We start from the raw sequence: 16948 nt of genomic DNA, 5'->3' as shown, positions 1-16948 counted from the left end.
GATGAGGTTGCGACTTGTCCAGGGTGTACTCCGCCTTCCGCCTGATTGTAACTGAGATAGGCGCCAGCGCCTCCCGCGAACCCAAAAGGGAATAAACGGTAAAAAAAAATGGATGGATGGGATTACTTGCAGGATTACATGTGTTTCCTTCCACCACCGAAGGTGGCGTACTCGAGGCACAAGCGAAAGACTTTGTAGCGGCCAATCAAATGAGCTCTGGGAGCTAGGGGCGTGGTCATGCCTGCAACTGGCCATACCGTAGCCCCGCCCACTAATCTGGTTTGACGGCGAAGCAACAGGACAGTTTTGGGAAAAGCCGAGAACATGAGTAGCTTTGCTTGTTTCAAAAAGTGTGGTTCCGTGCTGATAACGGGAGCGAACCGAGGACTGGGTTTACAGCTGGTGGATAGTCTGGTCAACGGAGGATTTTCGCCGGGGAAGATTATCGCCACCACCCGTGACCCCTCCGCCGCACTGGTAAACATCACAACTCATGTTTTACTCGTTCTAGCCAAAACACTGCCAGTAAGATTCGATACAAAAAAACAAAAAAATACATTGTAGAAAAAGTTATACCCGCGCCGAAACAATTCAAACATAAAAAAAAATACAATATTTTTAGTGGTTATTTTTTTGTGCCGTGGCTTGTTTTCGATGCCAGTATAGCTGGGTTGCAATCACGTGACCGAGAGGCAGCTCAGGGGTCGTGCGAAACTCTGTACCCCTTCCTCGGGAGCGCGCATTGGGGCAGAGCTCTGTTCCTTGTTCAGACTGCGGCAACACCCTCGTGTTATTAGCAATGTCAATGATACAACATGTGGATTATTACGATCATGCTTTGATGGTCAAAAATGTTGCTGGAGTAACATGTGACATTCGTACCCAAATAAATGCTTTTGATCAGCTGTCTTTGTATTCTCATCATTGCACAAGCTGCTCTATTGTATACGGTTGGTCAGCCTACCTTTCAGCCATCTATCCATCTTTTTCCTCTTATCCGGGGTCGGGTCGCGGGGGCAGCAGCCTAAGCAGGGAAACCCAGACTTCCCTCTCCCCAGCCACTTCGTCTAGCTCAGTGGTTCTTAACCAAGGTTCGATCGAACCCTAGGGGTTCGGTGAGTCGACCTCAGGGGTCCGGCGGAGATCAAAACACACCCGACTCTTCGTGTAAAGACAAACTTCTCCCTGTTGGCATATTACAGATACGGCAACATCTGACTGATTTGCAGTTGTGTAATTTGTTGTGAGTCTATTCACTGTCTTAGTTTTGTTGTTTGAACAAGGTGATGTTCATGCACGGTTGATTTTGTGCACCAGTAAAAAAAATATGGTAACACTTTAGTATGGGGGAACATATTCACCATTAATTAGTTGCTTATTAACAATCAAATTAGTAATATATTGGTTCTTAACTAGTCATTAAGTACTTATTAATGCCTTATTATAACCCCAACCCTAAACCTAACCAAATAACTAACATATTCTATTACTTAGAACAGGGGTGTCAAACTCAAATACAGAGTGGGCCAGAATTCTAAACTGAACAAAGCCGAGGGCCAAAGTTGAACAACTTAACCTTTTAATAGGGACCCAAACACGTTTTGCATTGAATATTGAACAAGCAAGCCTTATATAACTTTATAGTGACATGCAAAATCGAGTTTTGTTGGTAGCAGGGATGTATATTGTAGCGTCCCGGAAGAGTTAATGCTGCAAAGGGTTCTGGGTATTTGTTCTGTTGTGTTTATGTTGTGTTACGGTGCGGATGTTCCCCCGAAATGTGTTTGTCATTCTTGTTTGGTGTGGGTTCACAGTGTGGCGTAACAGTGTTAAAGTTGTTTATACGGCCACCCTCAGTGTGACCTGTATGGCTGTTGACCAAGTATGCGTTGCATTCACTTGTGTGTGTGTAGAAGCCGCATATATTACGTGACTGGGCCGGCACGCTGTTAGTATGGAGGAAAAGCGGACGTGACGACAGGTTGTAGAGGATGCTAAAAGCAGTACCTTTTAGGCACGCCCTCAATATTATTGTCCGGGTGGAAATTCTTGAGAATGGTTGCCCCGGGAGATTTTTTGGGGGGGGGCACTGAAATTCAGGATTCTCCTGTAAAAATCGGGAGGGTTGGCAAGTATGACAATTAGCGTTGAATGCGGTGATACAGCGGCACTACCACTGTATAATACCGGCGGGCCAGCTTTAATGTTAATTTATTATTGCCTCAAGGGCCAAATTAAATTACATGACGGGCCAGATTTGACAGTTTGACACCCATGACTTAGAACATGTTTCCCTAGTGTCCAAATAACTCTAAATTAAGTCTTTGTTACTTACAATATGTTCCCCTATACTAAAGTGTCACCGAAAACATACAACTTTGTCTTGAATTTGAAAAAAAAACAATTTTTTTTTCACTAAAGAAGGGTTCGGTGAATATGAAACTAGTGGGGTTCGGTGCCTCCAACAAAGTTAATAACCACTGGTCTAGCTCTTCCCGGGGGTCAGCCTACCTATTTTCTGCAAATTACATTAATAACATTCTGTAATTTGGTTTATTATTTATTTAATCTTCTGATAGATTAAAAAAATAACACCAATAAAATGGGAACAAACACTACAGGGTAGACTCAATTCCATGTTAAAAAAACACAACCAAAAAAAACAAGACTTTTAAGCCAGAAAATGTTTCCCGCGTACGTCTATTTTCCTCAAGCTATGTACTAACATCATGTGGATTATATGTAAAGATTTGGCATTGTACAAAACTGGTGAATTTGGACTCATGTTATTAATGACAAAAATGTTAGTAGGGGATACATGTTTTATCATATTTTTGTGCTGCCATAAAATGTGTCCCCCTTCTATTTCCCTCAAATGATGTACTAACTTCATGTTGATAATTATGTACACTTATAGTAGCATTTACAGCTAAATTTGTACATTTGGTCTCATTTTATTAATTGCAAAAAAGTTAGTTGGAGGACACATAATATTTCAGCATATTTTTGTGCTGCCATAAAATGTGTCCCCCTTCTGTTTTCCTCAATTGATGTACTAACTTCATGTGGTATATTCTGTACATACTTGGTATCATCAACAACAAAACTTGTGAATTTGGACTCATGTTATTAATCACAAAAAAGTTAGTAGGGGATACATAATAAAACTCCGTTTCCATATGAGTTGGGAAATTGTGTTAGATGTAAATATAAAACAATACAATGATTTGCAAATCCTTTTCAACCCATATTCAATTGAATTCACTACAAAGACAAGATATATTTGATGTTCAAACTTATAAACTTTTTTTTTTTTTGCAAATAATAATTAACTTAGAATTTCATGGCTGTAACACGTGCCAAAGTAGTTGGGAAAGGGCATGTTCACCACTGTGTTACATCACCTTTTCTTTTAACAACACTCAATAAACATTTGGGAACTGAGGAAACTAATTGTTGAAGCTTTGAAAGTGGAATTCTTTCCCATTCTTGTTTTATGTAGAGCTCCAGTCGTTCAAAAGTCTGAGGTCTCCGCTGTCGTATTTTACCATTCCTAATACGCCACACATTTTCGATGGGAGACAGGTTTGGTCAGATGAAACCAAAATAGAACTTTTTGGTATAAACTCAACTCGTCTTGTTTGGAGGAAGAATAATACTGAGTAGCATCCCAAGAACACCATACCTACTGTGAAACATGGGGGTGGAAACATCATGCTTTGGGGCTGTTTTTCTGTTAAGGGGACAGGACGATTGATCCGTGTTAAGGAAAGAATGAATGGGGCCATGTATCGTGAGATTTTGAGCCAAAACCTCCTTCCATCAGTGAGAGGTTTGAATGGTTGACCAAATACTTATTTTCCACCATAATTCACAAATAAATTCTTTAAAATTCCTACAATGTGAATTCCTGGATTTTTTTTCCACATTCTGTCTCTCACAGTTGACGTGTACCTATGATGAAAATTACAGACCTCTGTCATCATTTTAAGTGGGAGAACTTGCACAATCGGTGGCTGACTAAATACTTTATTTGCCCCACTGCAGCTTGAGGAAAACAGACGTATGCAGGACACATTTTCTGGCATAAAATACTTGTTTTTTTTGTTGTGTTTTTTTTTTTTTACATGGAACTGGCTATCTGTGTTGGCCTTGCGATGGGGTGACTTGTCTAGGGTGTACCCCACCTTCCGCCCGATTGTAGCTGAGATAGGCACCAGTGCCCCCGCGACCCCAAAAGGGAATAAGCGCTAGAAAATGGAGGGATGGAGTCTACCCTGTAGTGTTTGTTCCTATTATATGGGTGTTATTTTCTTCATCTATCATATGGTGAAATAAATAGGAAAACCAAATTATCGAATGTTAATAATGTAATTTGCAGAAGATAGGTAGGCTGACCAACCGCTTTGCAGCATTACAAAGGACACAATAGAGAAGTTTGTGCAGCGATGTGAATACAACATGTAATTTACAGATGATCAAAACAATTTATTCGGGTAGGAATGTCACATGTTACACCAACAACATTTTTTGGACAATCACAATAATCCACATTTTGTATCATTGACATCACTAATAACACGGAAGTGTTGCCGCTGTCTAAACAAGGAACAGAGCTCTGCCCCCATGTGCGCTTCCGTGGCAGGGGATACAAAATATTTCAGTGATACAGAATTTCGCACAACCACTTCCAGAATCCAGGCGATGGTCGTGACCCCCTTTAGGCTACTGTTTGTTTACCCGAATCGGTGCAAATTTGGGCGTATTTTGAAATGTTTAGAGGCAAATATATAAGCAATTGCGGCAAAGTGGACTCTGTTAAGCCAAATTGCCACTTAACATGTAGATAACATAGATAACATTAAAAACTGATAAGGCCATCTTGGGAAGTTCGCCCGATGATACGATAATACCAACAAGACACACTGGTCCGATACTAATGAGGCAGGAGTGTTAAAATTGACGAAAAAAGACGTAATCAGCTGGGTTAATGTAAAAATAAGGCCAAATAAGGACACTCCTATCACACATGACAACCACTCAGCACACCGAAAGGGGGGGAACCACTACCCAGGACACCACCACTGCCTGTCCGCAGATAACTAAAATACAAGAAAAGAAAATGAAATAAATAATACAAAAAGGAAACAATTTACTTTATACGTAAACAGGTACGGTAAAGGTGCCAACCCTGCCCGAATGCAACAATGGGCAGCCAGCAGATGAAGACATTGCATATTTAACATTAATTGGAAGCGTGTGTCAAAGGTTAACCGACAACGAGAACAGCCGAGATTTTCCGAGAGATGCACTCTTTGCATCAGGGTCTGGAAGGACCTCAGGTGTTCGGTGAACTTAGGTCAGACAGCTCTCAAAATGCAGAGGAAGGAACAAATCAATAAAAGAAAACAAACAATTACAGGCTGTTACAATTACACTTAGTGCTGGGCGATATTGGCTTTTATTAATATCGCGATATTTTTATGCCATATTGCGATATACAATATATATTACGATATTTTGCCTTGGCCTTGAATGAACACTTGATGCATATAATCACTGCAGTATGATGATTATATGTGTCTACATTAAAACATTATTCTTCATACTGCATTAATATATGCTCATTTTAAACTTTCATGCAGAGAGGGAAACCACAACTAAGTCAATTGACCAAAACTGTATTCATTAAATACTCTTCATTCTCTCATGGGTGACTTTTTAAATGAAAGAACAAATTAATTGACTTGCTACCTTTTTGTAGTAACACTTCTGCTGCATAGATTGCATATTTATGTTGTCTGCTGAGTATCTTCCCACTTGAAGCCAAACCACCGCCAGATGATGGACCCCCTGCTCTTTATTTTGGGCAATTATTGATCTTCCTCCATTTGTGACCAGTTTCGCACCATCTCTCTCTTGTATTGTCACAAGCTCCGCTCCGCTCGACCTGCCTCAGCTAACATTAGCCATGCTGCTACCTCTGTGGTCGGCAAGAGCGTATTAGTGAATTAGTGAATTATATTTATATAGCGCTTTTCTCTAGTGACTCAAAGCGCTTTACATAGTGAAACCCAATATCTTAGTTACATTTAAACCAGTGTGGGTGGCACTGGGAGCAGGTGGGTAAAGTGTCTTGCCCAAGGACACAACGGCAGTGACTAGGATGGCGGAAGCGGGAATCGAACCGGCAACCCTCAAGTTGCTGGCACGGCCACTCTACCAACCGAGCTATACCGCCCCATGACGCGCGAGAGTATGTGACGTATGTAAGAAGGCGGGCTTGTTTTCCGTCTCTGTGAGAATGAGAGAAGAGAAGGAGTGAGAAATGCCAGTAATGTAATGCACGCAGCTAAAAGCAACTCGACCTGCCTCAGGTAACGTATGCTAACGATAGCTCTCGCCGAGAGCGTATGACGCTAGACGCGCGACATTATGCGACGTATGTAAGAAGGCGGGCTTGTTTTATGTCTCTGTGAGAACGAGATGAGAAGGAGTGAGAAACAGCAGTAATGTAATGCACACAGCTAAAAGCAGCTGTGTGAGAACCTATGATCGAATATTACGATATAGTCATTTTCTATATCGCACAGAGACAATCCTGTCATTTATCGTTTATATCGATATATCGCCCAGCCCTAATTACACTACGTTAACACAACAATTTACGATTTTTCACATTACATATAGTCTCCTATAATCAAGGATTAGGTTAGAATAGAACAGAAAGTTTGAGGCAAGGCAAGGCAACTTTATTTATATAGCACATTTACATCCTTTTTTTTTTTAAATTAATTTATTTATTTATGTCCTGTCCAGCTTCTCAGACAAATCATATAGTTGATGTAGATGCCCATACGTTACAAAAGAGAAGTGTAGGATACTTCTCTTGTTGCCTTATTTGAATTTGAATTTATTAAATGTATTTATATTATCATTTGGTGCCAGAGCAGGAGGGGATAGAAAGCGAAAAAAAGGAAGACAGAGGAGGAAATTGTGGGGATTGATTGATTGATTGATACTTTTATTAGTAGTTTGCACAGTACAGTACATATTCCGTACAATTGACCACTAAATGGTAACACCCGAATAAGTTTTTCAACTTGTTTAAGTCGGGGTCCACGTTAATCGATTCATGGTACAAATATATACTATCAACATAATACAGTCATCACACAAGTTAATCATCATATTGAATTATTTACATTATTTACAATCCGGGGGGTGGGATAAGGAGCTTTGGTTGATATCAGAACTTCAGTCATCAACAATTGCATCAACAGAGAAATGTGGACATTGAAACAGTGTAGGTCTTATTTAGTAGGATATGTACAGCCAGCAGAGAACATAGTGAGTTCAGATAGCATAAGAACAAATATATACATTAGAAGTACATTTGAGTTGTTTATAATCCGGGGAGATGGGATGTGAATGGAGGAGGGTATTAGTAAAGTGTTGAAGTTGCCTGGAGGTGTTGTTTTAGAGCGGTTTTGAAGGAATATAGAGATGCACTTACTTTTATACCTGTTGGGAGTGCATTCCACATTGGTGTGGCATAGAAAGAGAATGAGTTAAGACCTTTGTTAGATCGAAATCTGGGTTTAACGTGGTTTGTGGAGCTCCCCCTGGTGTTGTGGTTATGGCGGTCATTTACGTTAAGGAAGTAGTTTGACATGTACTTCGGTATCAGGGAGGTGTAGCGGATTTTATAGACTAGGCTCAGTGCAAGTTGTTTTACTCTGTCCTCCACCCTGAGCCAGCCCACTTTGGAGAAGTGGGTTGGATTGAGGTGTGATCTGGGGTGGAGGTCTAAAAGTAACCGGATTAGTTTATTCTGGGATGTTTGGAGTCTAGATTTGAGGGTTTTGGAGGTGCTGGGGATAAGAGGGGGATTAGACAGAGAGACAAAAACAACAATAACAACAACAGCAATAGAACAACACCAGCACATACGATATGTACAAATATGATTGTAAAAATTATAGCAAAGAAGCAGTTAGTGAAATAAATAATAAGACAGAAATGACAATGAGCATTTTTACACTACAAATGGAGCAATACAAATACCAATAGAAAAAGCGCTATTGATCATGAACAATACCAATAGTTTACCTCTATTATCAACAATACAGTTGTTCAAATGCAACAATATGTATACATAATGATAACTAGAAAGATTAAAAAAAAAGAAAATAAAGGAATACCGGAAAATGGATGGGAAGAGAGAGAGGCAACCTATATTAATCTTGTAGATTGTTATAGTAACAATGGATTAAACTTTGTATCAATCAATCAATGTTTACTTATATAGCCCTAAATCACTAGTGTCTCAAAGGGCTGCATAAACCACTACGACATCCTCGGTAGGCCCACATAAGGGCAAGGAAAACTCACACCCAGTGGGACGTCGGTGACAATGATGACTATGAGAACCTTGGAGAGAAGGAAAGCAATGGATGTCGAGCGGGTCTAACATGATACTGTGAAAGTTCAATCCATAATGGATCCAACATAGTCGCAAGAGTCCAGTCCAAAGCGGATCCAACACAGCAGCGAGAGTCCCGTTCACAGCGGAGCCAGCAGGAAAACATCCCAAGCGGAGGCGGATCAGCAGCGCAGAGATGTCCCCAGCCGATACACAGGCGAGCAGTACATGGCCACCGGGTCGGACCGTACTCCCTCCACAAGGGAGAGTGGAACATAGGAGAAAAAGAAAAGAAACGGCAGATCAACTGGTCTAAAAAGGGAGTCTATTTAAGGGCTACAGTATACAAATGAATTTTAAGGTGAGACTTAAATGCTTCTACTGAGGTGGCATCTCGAACTTTTACCGGGAGGGCATGTAAGTAAGTATGCCATGTGTTACCCAGTTTACCCAGTTTACCCTATGGCAACAGCGTTGATATATGTTTGATGAAACGTGATTACGTGCAATTTTTTAATTGAACCAAAGTGCTTTACAGGTTAAAAAGCATAGAGCAAAAAACAAAACAAAAAAACCAAACAAAGAACATAAACAATGAATGAGCTAAACAAGATAGTGCAAAAGCAATATGGTAAAAAGGGTCGAATAAAAAGTTTTAAAAAAATAAATAAATTGCAAAATAATAATAATAAAAGTGCCACAAATTGAAAAAAAAATTAAGCGAAGCGGGGTGGTGAGGACTAAAGTGGTGTCCCAGTGGGTGGACTTAGCTCAGGTCTAAGGCAAGCGAGAAGAGGTAGGACTTGAGAAGGGTTTTGAAGACCCCCACGCTCTGGGCTTTTACTGACCTTATAGTAAATTATTCATGATTTATGGTTGCCATTCCTGATCTGTGCTTTAAGAAAAATACAATTATTAAGTACTAAAAACAAAACTATGGATAAATGTACACAGATACACCATGTAGCAGGTAAAACACATTTGTTAAAGACAAAACACAAATGGTAGGAATTTGTTTGCAAATTTTTTTTCATTTCACTTGCATTAGTTGACTGCTAATTTTTCAGTCTTAACTGCGCTAGTATTTGGCATCAAGCCAAGCAGCTGTGCGCGCGTCTACGTATCTAAAATGTGCACAACAGGGGAGCTGGTTGACTTATGAGAGTAGCGTGTGTGTGTCTGTGAGAAAGGCAATGTGTTGGCTGAGTGAAGTCAGTGAGTGGACGAGTAAATCAGGACAGGTGTAACTTGTCCTGCTGCTCCGTAGTCAGGGCTCAAATTTAACCACGGCAACTGTGGGAAGTGCTTGTCACTTGCCGTAATGCCCTAAAAAATTGACCAGCATCTACGGCAAAAAACATGCCGTGACCGCCCTTGACTTTTAACTTGTTTATGGACTAACGGTTAACGGTTAAAGATATAATGATACACCGCGGTAAAATTCCGGACGGTTAGTAACACCGTTTAATTTTTAAATGATTCAAAAACCGTCATTTATTAATGCATTCTAGGCGGCACTGCTCACTTCCTGCTAGCACACCATCAGCCGCCCCTCAGAAGATGGTGCATGCACACTGGCGCTGTTTGCAATGTCCGAAAACAACACTCAGACCTTGCTCTTGAGATTTTGCCCTTGTATTAAACGGACACAATCTGAAGTCTGGACATATTTTGGATTGGTAAAGTATGCTGGAGGTAAAAATAATTGAGGACAGTCAGTCCAACACCAGAAAATGCAGGAAAAAAGTGAAAGGAGGCAACACTTCAAACATGTGGAGCCAACTCCGGAACCAGCTGTCACAACCATACGTCAACTTGTCACTGAATGCATGATGGAATGTGTTTTAAAATGAACATGTCCGTCAAACATTCTTATAGGTACACCTAATTGTTACATAAAGCTACTTGGTATTGGGCGCAGTCGGTGAGAGTGCGTAGTGTGTGCACACCATGTATACTGTAGCACAACTTAAATGTACTTCTGTTGATGTGTTTTGTGCTGTCAATGATTGCTGCTACTTTACGTTACTTTTAAAACCAATTCTAGCAGAAACACTGCAACGTGTTTTGTTTTTAGAAGTTTAACATGATGGTTTGTGTGTCACTGTTTGTGTGCCTGTCAGATGATTATAATAAAAATTTGCATCTAATAAAACATTCATACATTTGCTTTTCCCTTATTTGAAGAATGGGCGTGCAGCGGGCAAGTTAGATGCCATAGTTACTGTCACGGCTCGGGCACATTCCAATGCGCATTCCTCAATGAGCGCAGCAGAGTGCACCTCAGGACACGCCCACGGCCGCTCCTCTCCTGCACACGTCACTCCACCGACTGCAATCAATCTGAAATCAGCCCACCTGTCGGTGATGATCTTCCTGGTCTTCTTAAGCCTGCATAATCTGCCATCCCTCGCAGGAATATAGTTTCTCAATGGTGAACCTGTTTTCCTTCCGTTGCCCTGGATCTCCACTGCCTTCCTTATTCCTCGACTCCTCGCTCGCCCAGGACTTTGAAGCCTCTGTCTGCCCCACAGACCTCTCGCGGATCTCGGACCCCTTTTGCCTCGCCCTCTTTGGATTTGTCTGCTTCCTCCCAGGGGGTGATCAAGGGTGATGGGTCAAATGCAGAGAATAATTTCGCCACACCTAGTGTGTGTGTGACAATCATTGGTACTTAAACTTTAACTTAACTTCCTCATCCAACATCACGGTAATACACAAAAGCTAACTACACACATAGTCCAACACCACTCACTCTTGGGTTTTGTCACACACTCCACTTTCTTATTTTAGTTTGTATTGTTTTGTATTATTATTGTTATATATTTGAGCTATATATATATATATATATATATATATATATATATGGCTTCACGGTGGCAGAGGGGTTAGTGCGTCTGCCTCACAATACGAAGTTCCTGCAGTCCTGGGTTCAAATCCAGGCTTGGGATCTTTCTGTGTGGAGTTTGCATGTTCTCCCCGTGAATGCGTGGGTTCCCTCCGGGTACTCCGGCTTCCTCCCACTTCCAAAAACATGCACCTGGGGATAGGTTGATTGGCAACACTAAATTGGCCCTAGTGTTTGAATGTGAGTGTGAATGTTGTCTGTCTATCTGTGTTGGCTCTGCGATGAGGTGGCGACTTGTCCAGGGTGTACCCCGCCTTCCGCCCGATTGTAGCTGAGATAGGCGCCAGCGCCCCCCGCAACCCCTAAAGGGAATAAGCGGTAAAAAATGGATGGATATATATATATATATATATATATATATATATATATATATATATAATCTTAGAGCTATACCGCACCCTGGTGTCTGTGTCGTCATCTCCCCTTAGTCACAGTTACTCTACCAACATCACACGTACAATCCCTGATGCTTTCTAGAAGCAGCTGTTCATGCTCCCTCGACACAAATGGGAAAAGACCTTACTGCAGCGCTGTCACATTTCATTGGCAAACTTTCAAATAGTTGAGGTGTTCTCTGATATGTGTAAGACTAGATCTCTCATATATAAACATTTTTTTTATTTTATTTTAATCTTCTATTTTTTTCTCCCCCCCTTGTTTACCTGTATCTCATCTTTTTTTGTAAGGGGCGCTGGAAGCCGGCAGACCCGTCAGCGATCCTGTTCTGTCTCCCTTTAATGTTTGTCTGATCTTGAATGGGATTGTAATTTTCCTGAAGGAACTCTCCTGACGGAATAAATAAAGTACTATCTAATCTAAACACTCTTGTTGTATACTTGGACAAAAAGTGCAGTTACATCTTATGGCCATCTTACACATTTTAAATTTATTTTTTATTTATTTGTTATTTAGTTTCTGCCATAGTTCTCTTATAATAATGCTTATGTTGCTTTCATATGCACATTTATTTTCTATTTGAGGTACATAAAACAATTTTCTACAATGATGTTTCTTCTAAAAAGTATATCATTTTGAATGTTCTATTTGTTTTTTGAATAAAACTTTGTTTAATTTTAGTGTAAGTACTTTTTGAACAGATTTAAAAATATTGCGATAATAATGATAACCGTGACAATTTTGGTCACAATAACCGTGATAAAAAATGTTCATACCTTGACATTTCTGTCATGGACAATTGTAATGTTATTGTTTCGTCGAATACATTTATCAAAACACCCGACATGACTTTTTTTCTTACATTTTCAACTGTTTAAGACATCGTATAATTAACGTTAATCGGTATAAACAACATGGGCGCAGCCATTTTGGAAACGTGTGTCGAAGGTTAACCGACAACGAGAAGAGCCAAGTTGTTCTGAGAGATAGACTATGTCATGATCTGTGGTCTGGATTATGTTTTTATTTGCAATCTAAGACTCCTTCAGTTCCTGTTTTTTGTGCACCCTTGTTTGTTTTGGTTACCATGATTACTTATTAGGTCCACCTGCTTCTGGTTAGTGTTCAACCGCAAATGCTGCCTGAGCACTAATCAGAGGCATTATTTAAACCTGCCTTGCCCTCCAGTGAGGGCTGGAGTATTCTGTCACAAAGTGGTGGTGACGAACCCCAAGATACAGAGATGACAGGATTGGAAAATGAAAACATGGTTTTAATGTTAAAAAAAAGGCAAGCAAAACACAAACCAGGAAACAGCAAACAAGGACAGGAGTCGGGATCCAGGGAATAGCTCTCAGCTTCCTAAAAAAAAAGGCAGTCCACAACAAACAGCAAACAATACTCCAACCCTCACTGGAGGGCAAGACAGGTTTAAATAATGTCCCTGATTAGTGCTCAGGCAGCAGGTGAGCGGGTGAACACTCACAGAAGTAGGTGGAAATAATAAGTAACCATGGTAACCAAAACAAACAAGAGTGGACACAAAACAAGAACTGAAGGAGTCTTAGATTAAAAATAAAAAACATAATCCAGACCACAGATCATGACAATTGGGGGTTTATTCACCAAATGATTCCCGAGCGCTGTCACCGCTCCTGCTCACTACTCCCCTCACCTCCCAGGGAGTGAACATGGGAATAAGTCAAATGCAGAGGATAATTTCATGATTTTCATCACGCCTAGTGTGTGTGTGTGACTGTTGTTGGGACTCTAAACTTTTTTCTTTTTTTTTTTAACACCATGTGAATTGAAATCATTTAATAATCTGGTTGTATTTTTTGTTTCTTTTTACCAGAAACTTCATGAATTGGCGAAGAATCATCCCAACATCCACATAATCGCTCTTGGTAAGCGCATTAAGAATGTTTTGTGTTGTATTTGTGCCGCTCATTAGTCTGTTGCAAAAACAAAATAACTATTAAACTTTTGTCCATTTAAAAGCAAAAACAACAAACACCAAAAATGTCTTACTTCCTCAAAAAAACAAGCATGTTGTGTTGATTTGTTTAAAAAGCTGCACACAGGTATATTATTGATTAACTCCTGGTATTTTTGGCAATCTAATAGACTCAATTAATTCGGAACATAAATCTGGTACACTGGAACCTGGATTTACGCACCCCTCAATTTGCGAACTTTTCGGTTTACAAACTTTTAAATCACGCTAAATATGCCTCTGTGTACAATGTGTACCATGTACAAACGCTTCATTGATTAATTTTGTGTGCTGCTGCAATCAATGGTGCCGCTATTTTGTGGACGTCACCTCCTGTGCAGTAGAGTACATACAGAGTGCGGCCATTTAGGAGATGTGAAGCCCCAACTTTACATCCTGTTTAAGCAGTCTACTATTCTGTCACAACTGCTCAGTGCTTCAGCGTGTGTTTCTTTTATCGTCATTCACCAAGCTTTGTCTACTATATTTTACTTACTCTATTTAGGTCTAAAAATCCAACGCACCAGCCTGAAAAGGAGGGAATCGCTGTGGAATTAGATTTAGAGAGGAGCAGGAACCTCGAAAGATATATATATATGTATATATATGTATATATATATATATATATATATATATATATATATATACAGGTATATATATATATATATATATATATATATATATATATATATATATATATATATATATATATATATATATATATATATATATATATATATATATATATATATATGTTTTATATATATATATATATATATATGTGTACTGTATGTATGTAGGGCTGGGCGATATGGCCTTTTTTAATATCGCGATATACGATATATATCTCGGTATTTTGCCTTAGCCTTGAATGAACACTTGATACATATAATCACAGCAGGATGATGATTCTATGTGTCTACATTAAAACATTTTTGTTCATACTGCATTAATATATGATCTTTTGAAACTTTTATGCAGAGAAGGAAATCACAACTAAGTCAATTAACCCAAACTGTATTTATTAAAGTTATTAGCAGGTGACTTTTCAAATGATGCTACATGTTAGCAGTAATGCTATGTTTGGTAGCAACGCTTGTGCCCCACACTTGACAAATTAAAGTTGTCTAGTCGACAAATTCCCACTTGAAGCCCAACCACCGCCAGACGATGGACCCCGTGCTGTTGTTCTTGAGAATTAATTCTTCCTTCATTTGTTACCAGATTCGCACCTTCTTTCGCACCTTCGCAACACTCCACTAGCATCACGGCTAACGTTAGCCTTGCTGCTACCTCTCTGCTGGGCGAGGGCGTATACGTATGTGACGTATGACAAAACAGTATGTGACGTATGTAAGAACCTGCGCTTAAACTCTGTGAGAAGCAGACACATGAAGGAGTGGGAAGAACCTGTAGTGTAATACCCTCAGCTAAAAATAACTGCATGAGAACGTATACTCGAATATCACGATATAGTCATTTTCTATATCGCGCATATCGATATATCGCCCAGCCCTATATGTATGTATGTATGTATAAATAACCCCGTTTCCATATGAGTTGGGAAATTGTGTTAGATGTAAATATAAACGGAATACAATGATTTGGAAATCCTTTTTAACCCATATTCAGTTGAATGCACTACTAAGACAAGATATTTGATGTTCAAACTCCATCCATCCATCCATTTTTTACCGCTTATTCCCTTTGGGGTCGCTGGTGCCTATCTCAAACTCATAAACTTTTTTTTATTTTGGAAAAAAATAATTAACTTAGAATTTCATGGCTGCAACACGTGCCCAAGTAGTTGGGAAAGGGCATGTTGTTACATCACATTTTCTTTTAACAACACTCAATAAACGTTTGGGAACTGAGGAAACTAATTGTTGAAGCTTTGAAAGTGGAATTATTTACCATTCTTGCTTGATGTACAGCTAAAGTTGTTCAGCAGTCTGGGGTCTTGTTGTCGTATTTTACGCTTCATAATGCGCCACACATTTTCGATGAGAGACATGTCTTGACTGCAGGTGGGCCAGGAAAGTACCCGCACTGTTTTACTACGAAGCCACGCTGTTGTAACACGTGGCTTGGCATTGTTTTGCTAAAAAAAAGCAGGGGCGTCCATGATAACATTGCTTGGATGACAACATATGTTGCTCCAAAACCTGTATGGACCATTCAGCATTAATGGTGCCTTCACAGATGTGTAAGTTACCCATGCCTTGGGCACTAATATACCCCCATACCATCACAGATGCTGGCTTTTGAAGTTTGCGCCTATAAAAATCCGGATGGTTATTTTACTCTTTGTTCCGGAGGACACCACGTCCACAGTTTCCAAATATAATTTGAAATGTGGACACTTTTCCACTTTGCATCAGTCCATCTTAGATGAGCTCGGGCCCAGCGAAGCCGGCGCCGTTCCTGGGTGTTGTTGATAAATGGCTTTCATTTTTCATGGTACAGTTTTAACTTGCACTTACATATGTAGCAACCAACTGTAGTTACTGACAGTGGTTTTATGAAGTGTTTCTGAGCCCTAATGTGATATCCTTTAAAAACTGATGTTGGTTTTTGATGCAGTACCGCCTGAGGGGTCAAAGGTCTGTTACATCATCGCTTACGTGCAGTGATTTCTCCAGATTCTCTGAACCTTTTGATGATTTTACGGACCGTAGATGGTAAAATCCCTAAATTCCTTGCAATAGCTCGTTGAGAAATGTTGTTCTAAAACTGTTCGACAATTTGCTTACAAATTGCTGACTCTCGCCCCATCCTTGTTTGTGAATTACTTAGCATTTCATGGAACCTGTTTTTATACCCAATCATGCCAAAGGCCTGTTCCCAATTAGCCTACACACCTGTGGGATGGTCCAAATAAGTGTTTGATGAGCATTCTTTAACTTAATCAGTATTTATTGCCACCTTTCCCAACTTCTTTTTTTTTAATTTTTTTTTTATTTTTATTAAATCAACACAAAAACACACAAAATACACTTTCCATCAGTGCATCAACCCCCCAAAGCAAACCCCTCCCTCCCCCATTCACACCAAGCCACACCCACTCACACAAAAAAAGGGTTGTTTCTTTCTGCTACCAAAATGCTGGTTCCCACAACATATATAACACAGTCTGCAAGGGACATAGTCCCTGAAACACACATGATTGTGTGTGTCGCCGGTCCACTAACACTATCATTAATTACTATTTTTTATGTAATTG

General features: G+C 39.8%; 1 protein-coding gene across 1 annotated transcript in view; it reads left to right on the top strand.

Moving 5' to 3' along the window:
- The first annotated feature begins 255 nt into the window (after nucleotides 1–255).
- The window catches only part of si:dkey-12e7.4 (uncharacterized protein LOC558132 homolog), a 30304-nt gene continuing 13611 nt past the window's right edge, over nucleotides 256–16948 (top strand). The window contains exons 1-2 of the mRNA XM_061917438.1: nucleotides 256–477; nucleotides 13585–13636. Coding sequence (XP_061773422.1) covers nucleotides 325–477; nucleotides 13585–13636 — 205 coding nt within the window. The 5' untranslated portion in view covers nucleotides 256–324. The remainder of the gene's footprint in view (nucleotides 478–13584; nucleotides 13637–16948) is intronic.

This window comes from Nerophis ophidion, linkage group LG12, assembly GCF_033978795.1.
Source record: "Nerophis ophidion isolate RoL-2023_Sa linkage group LG12, RoL_Noph_v1.0, whole genome shotgun sequence".
NCBI classification, from domain to species: Eukaryota; Metazoa; Chordata; class Actinopteri; order Syngnathiformes; family Syngnathidae; genus Nerophis; species Nerophis ophidion.
Note: the sequence above shows the minus strand (reverse complement) of the source record. Positions and strands in the feature narration are given on the sequence as shown.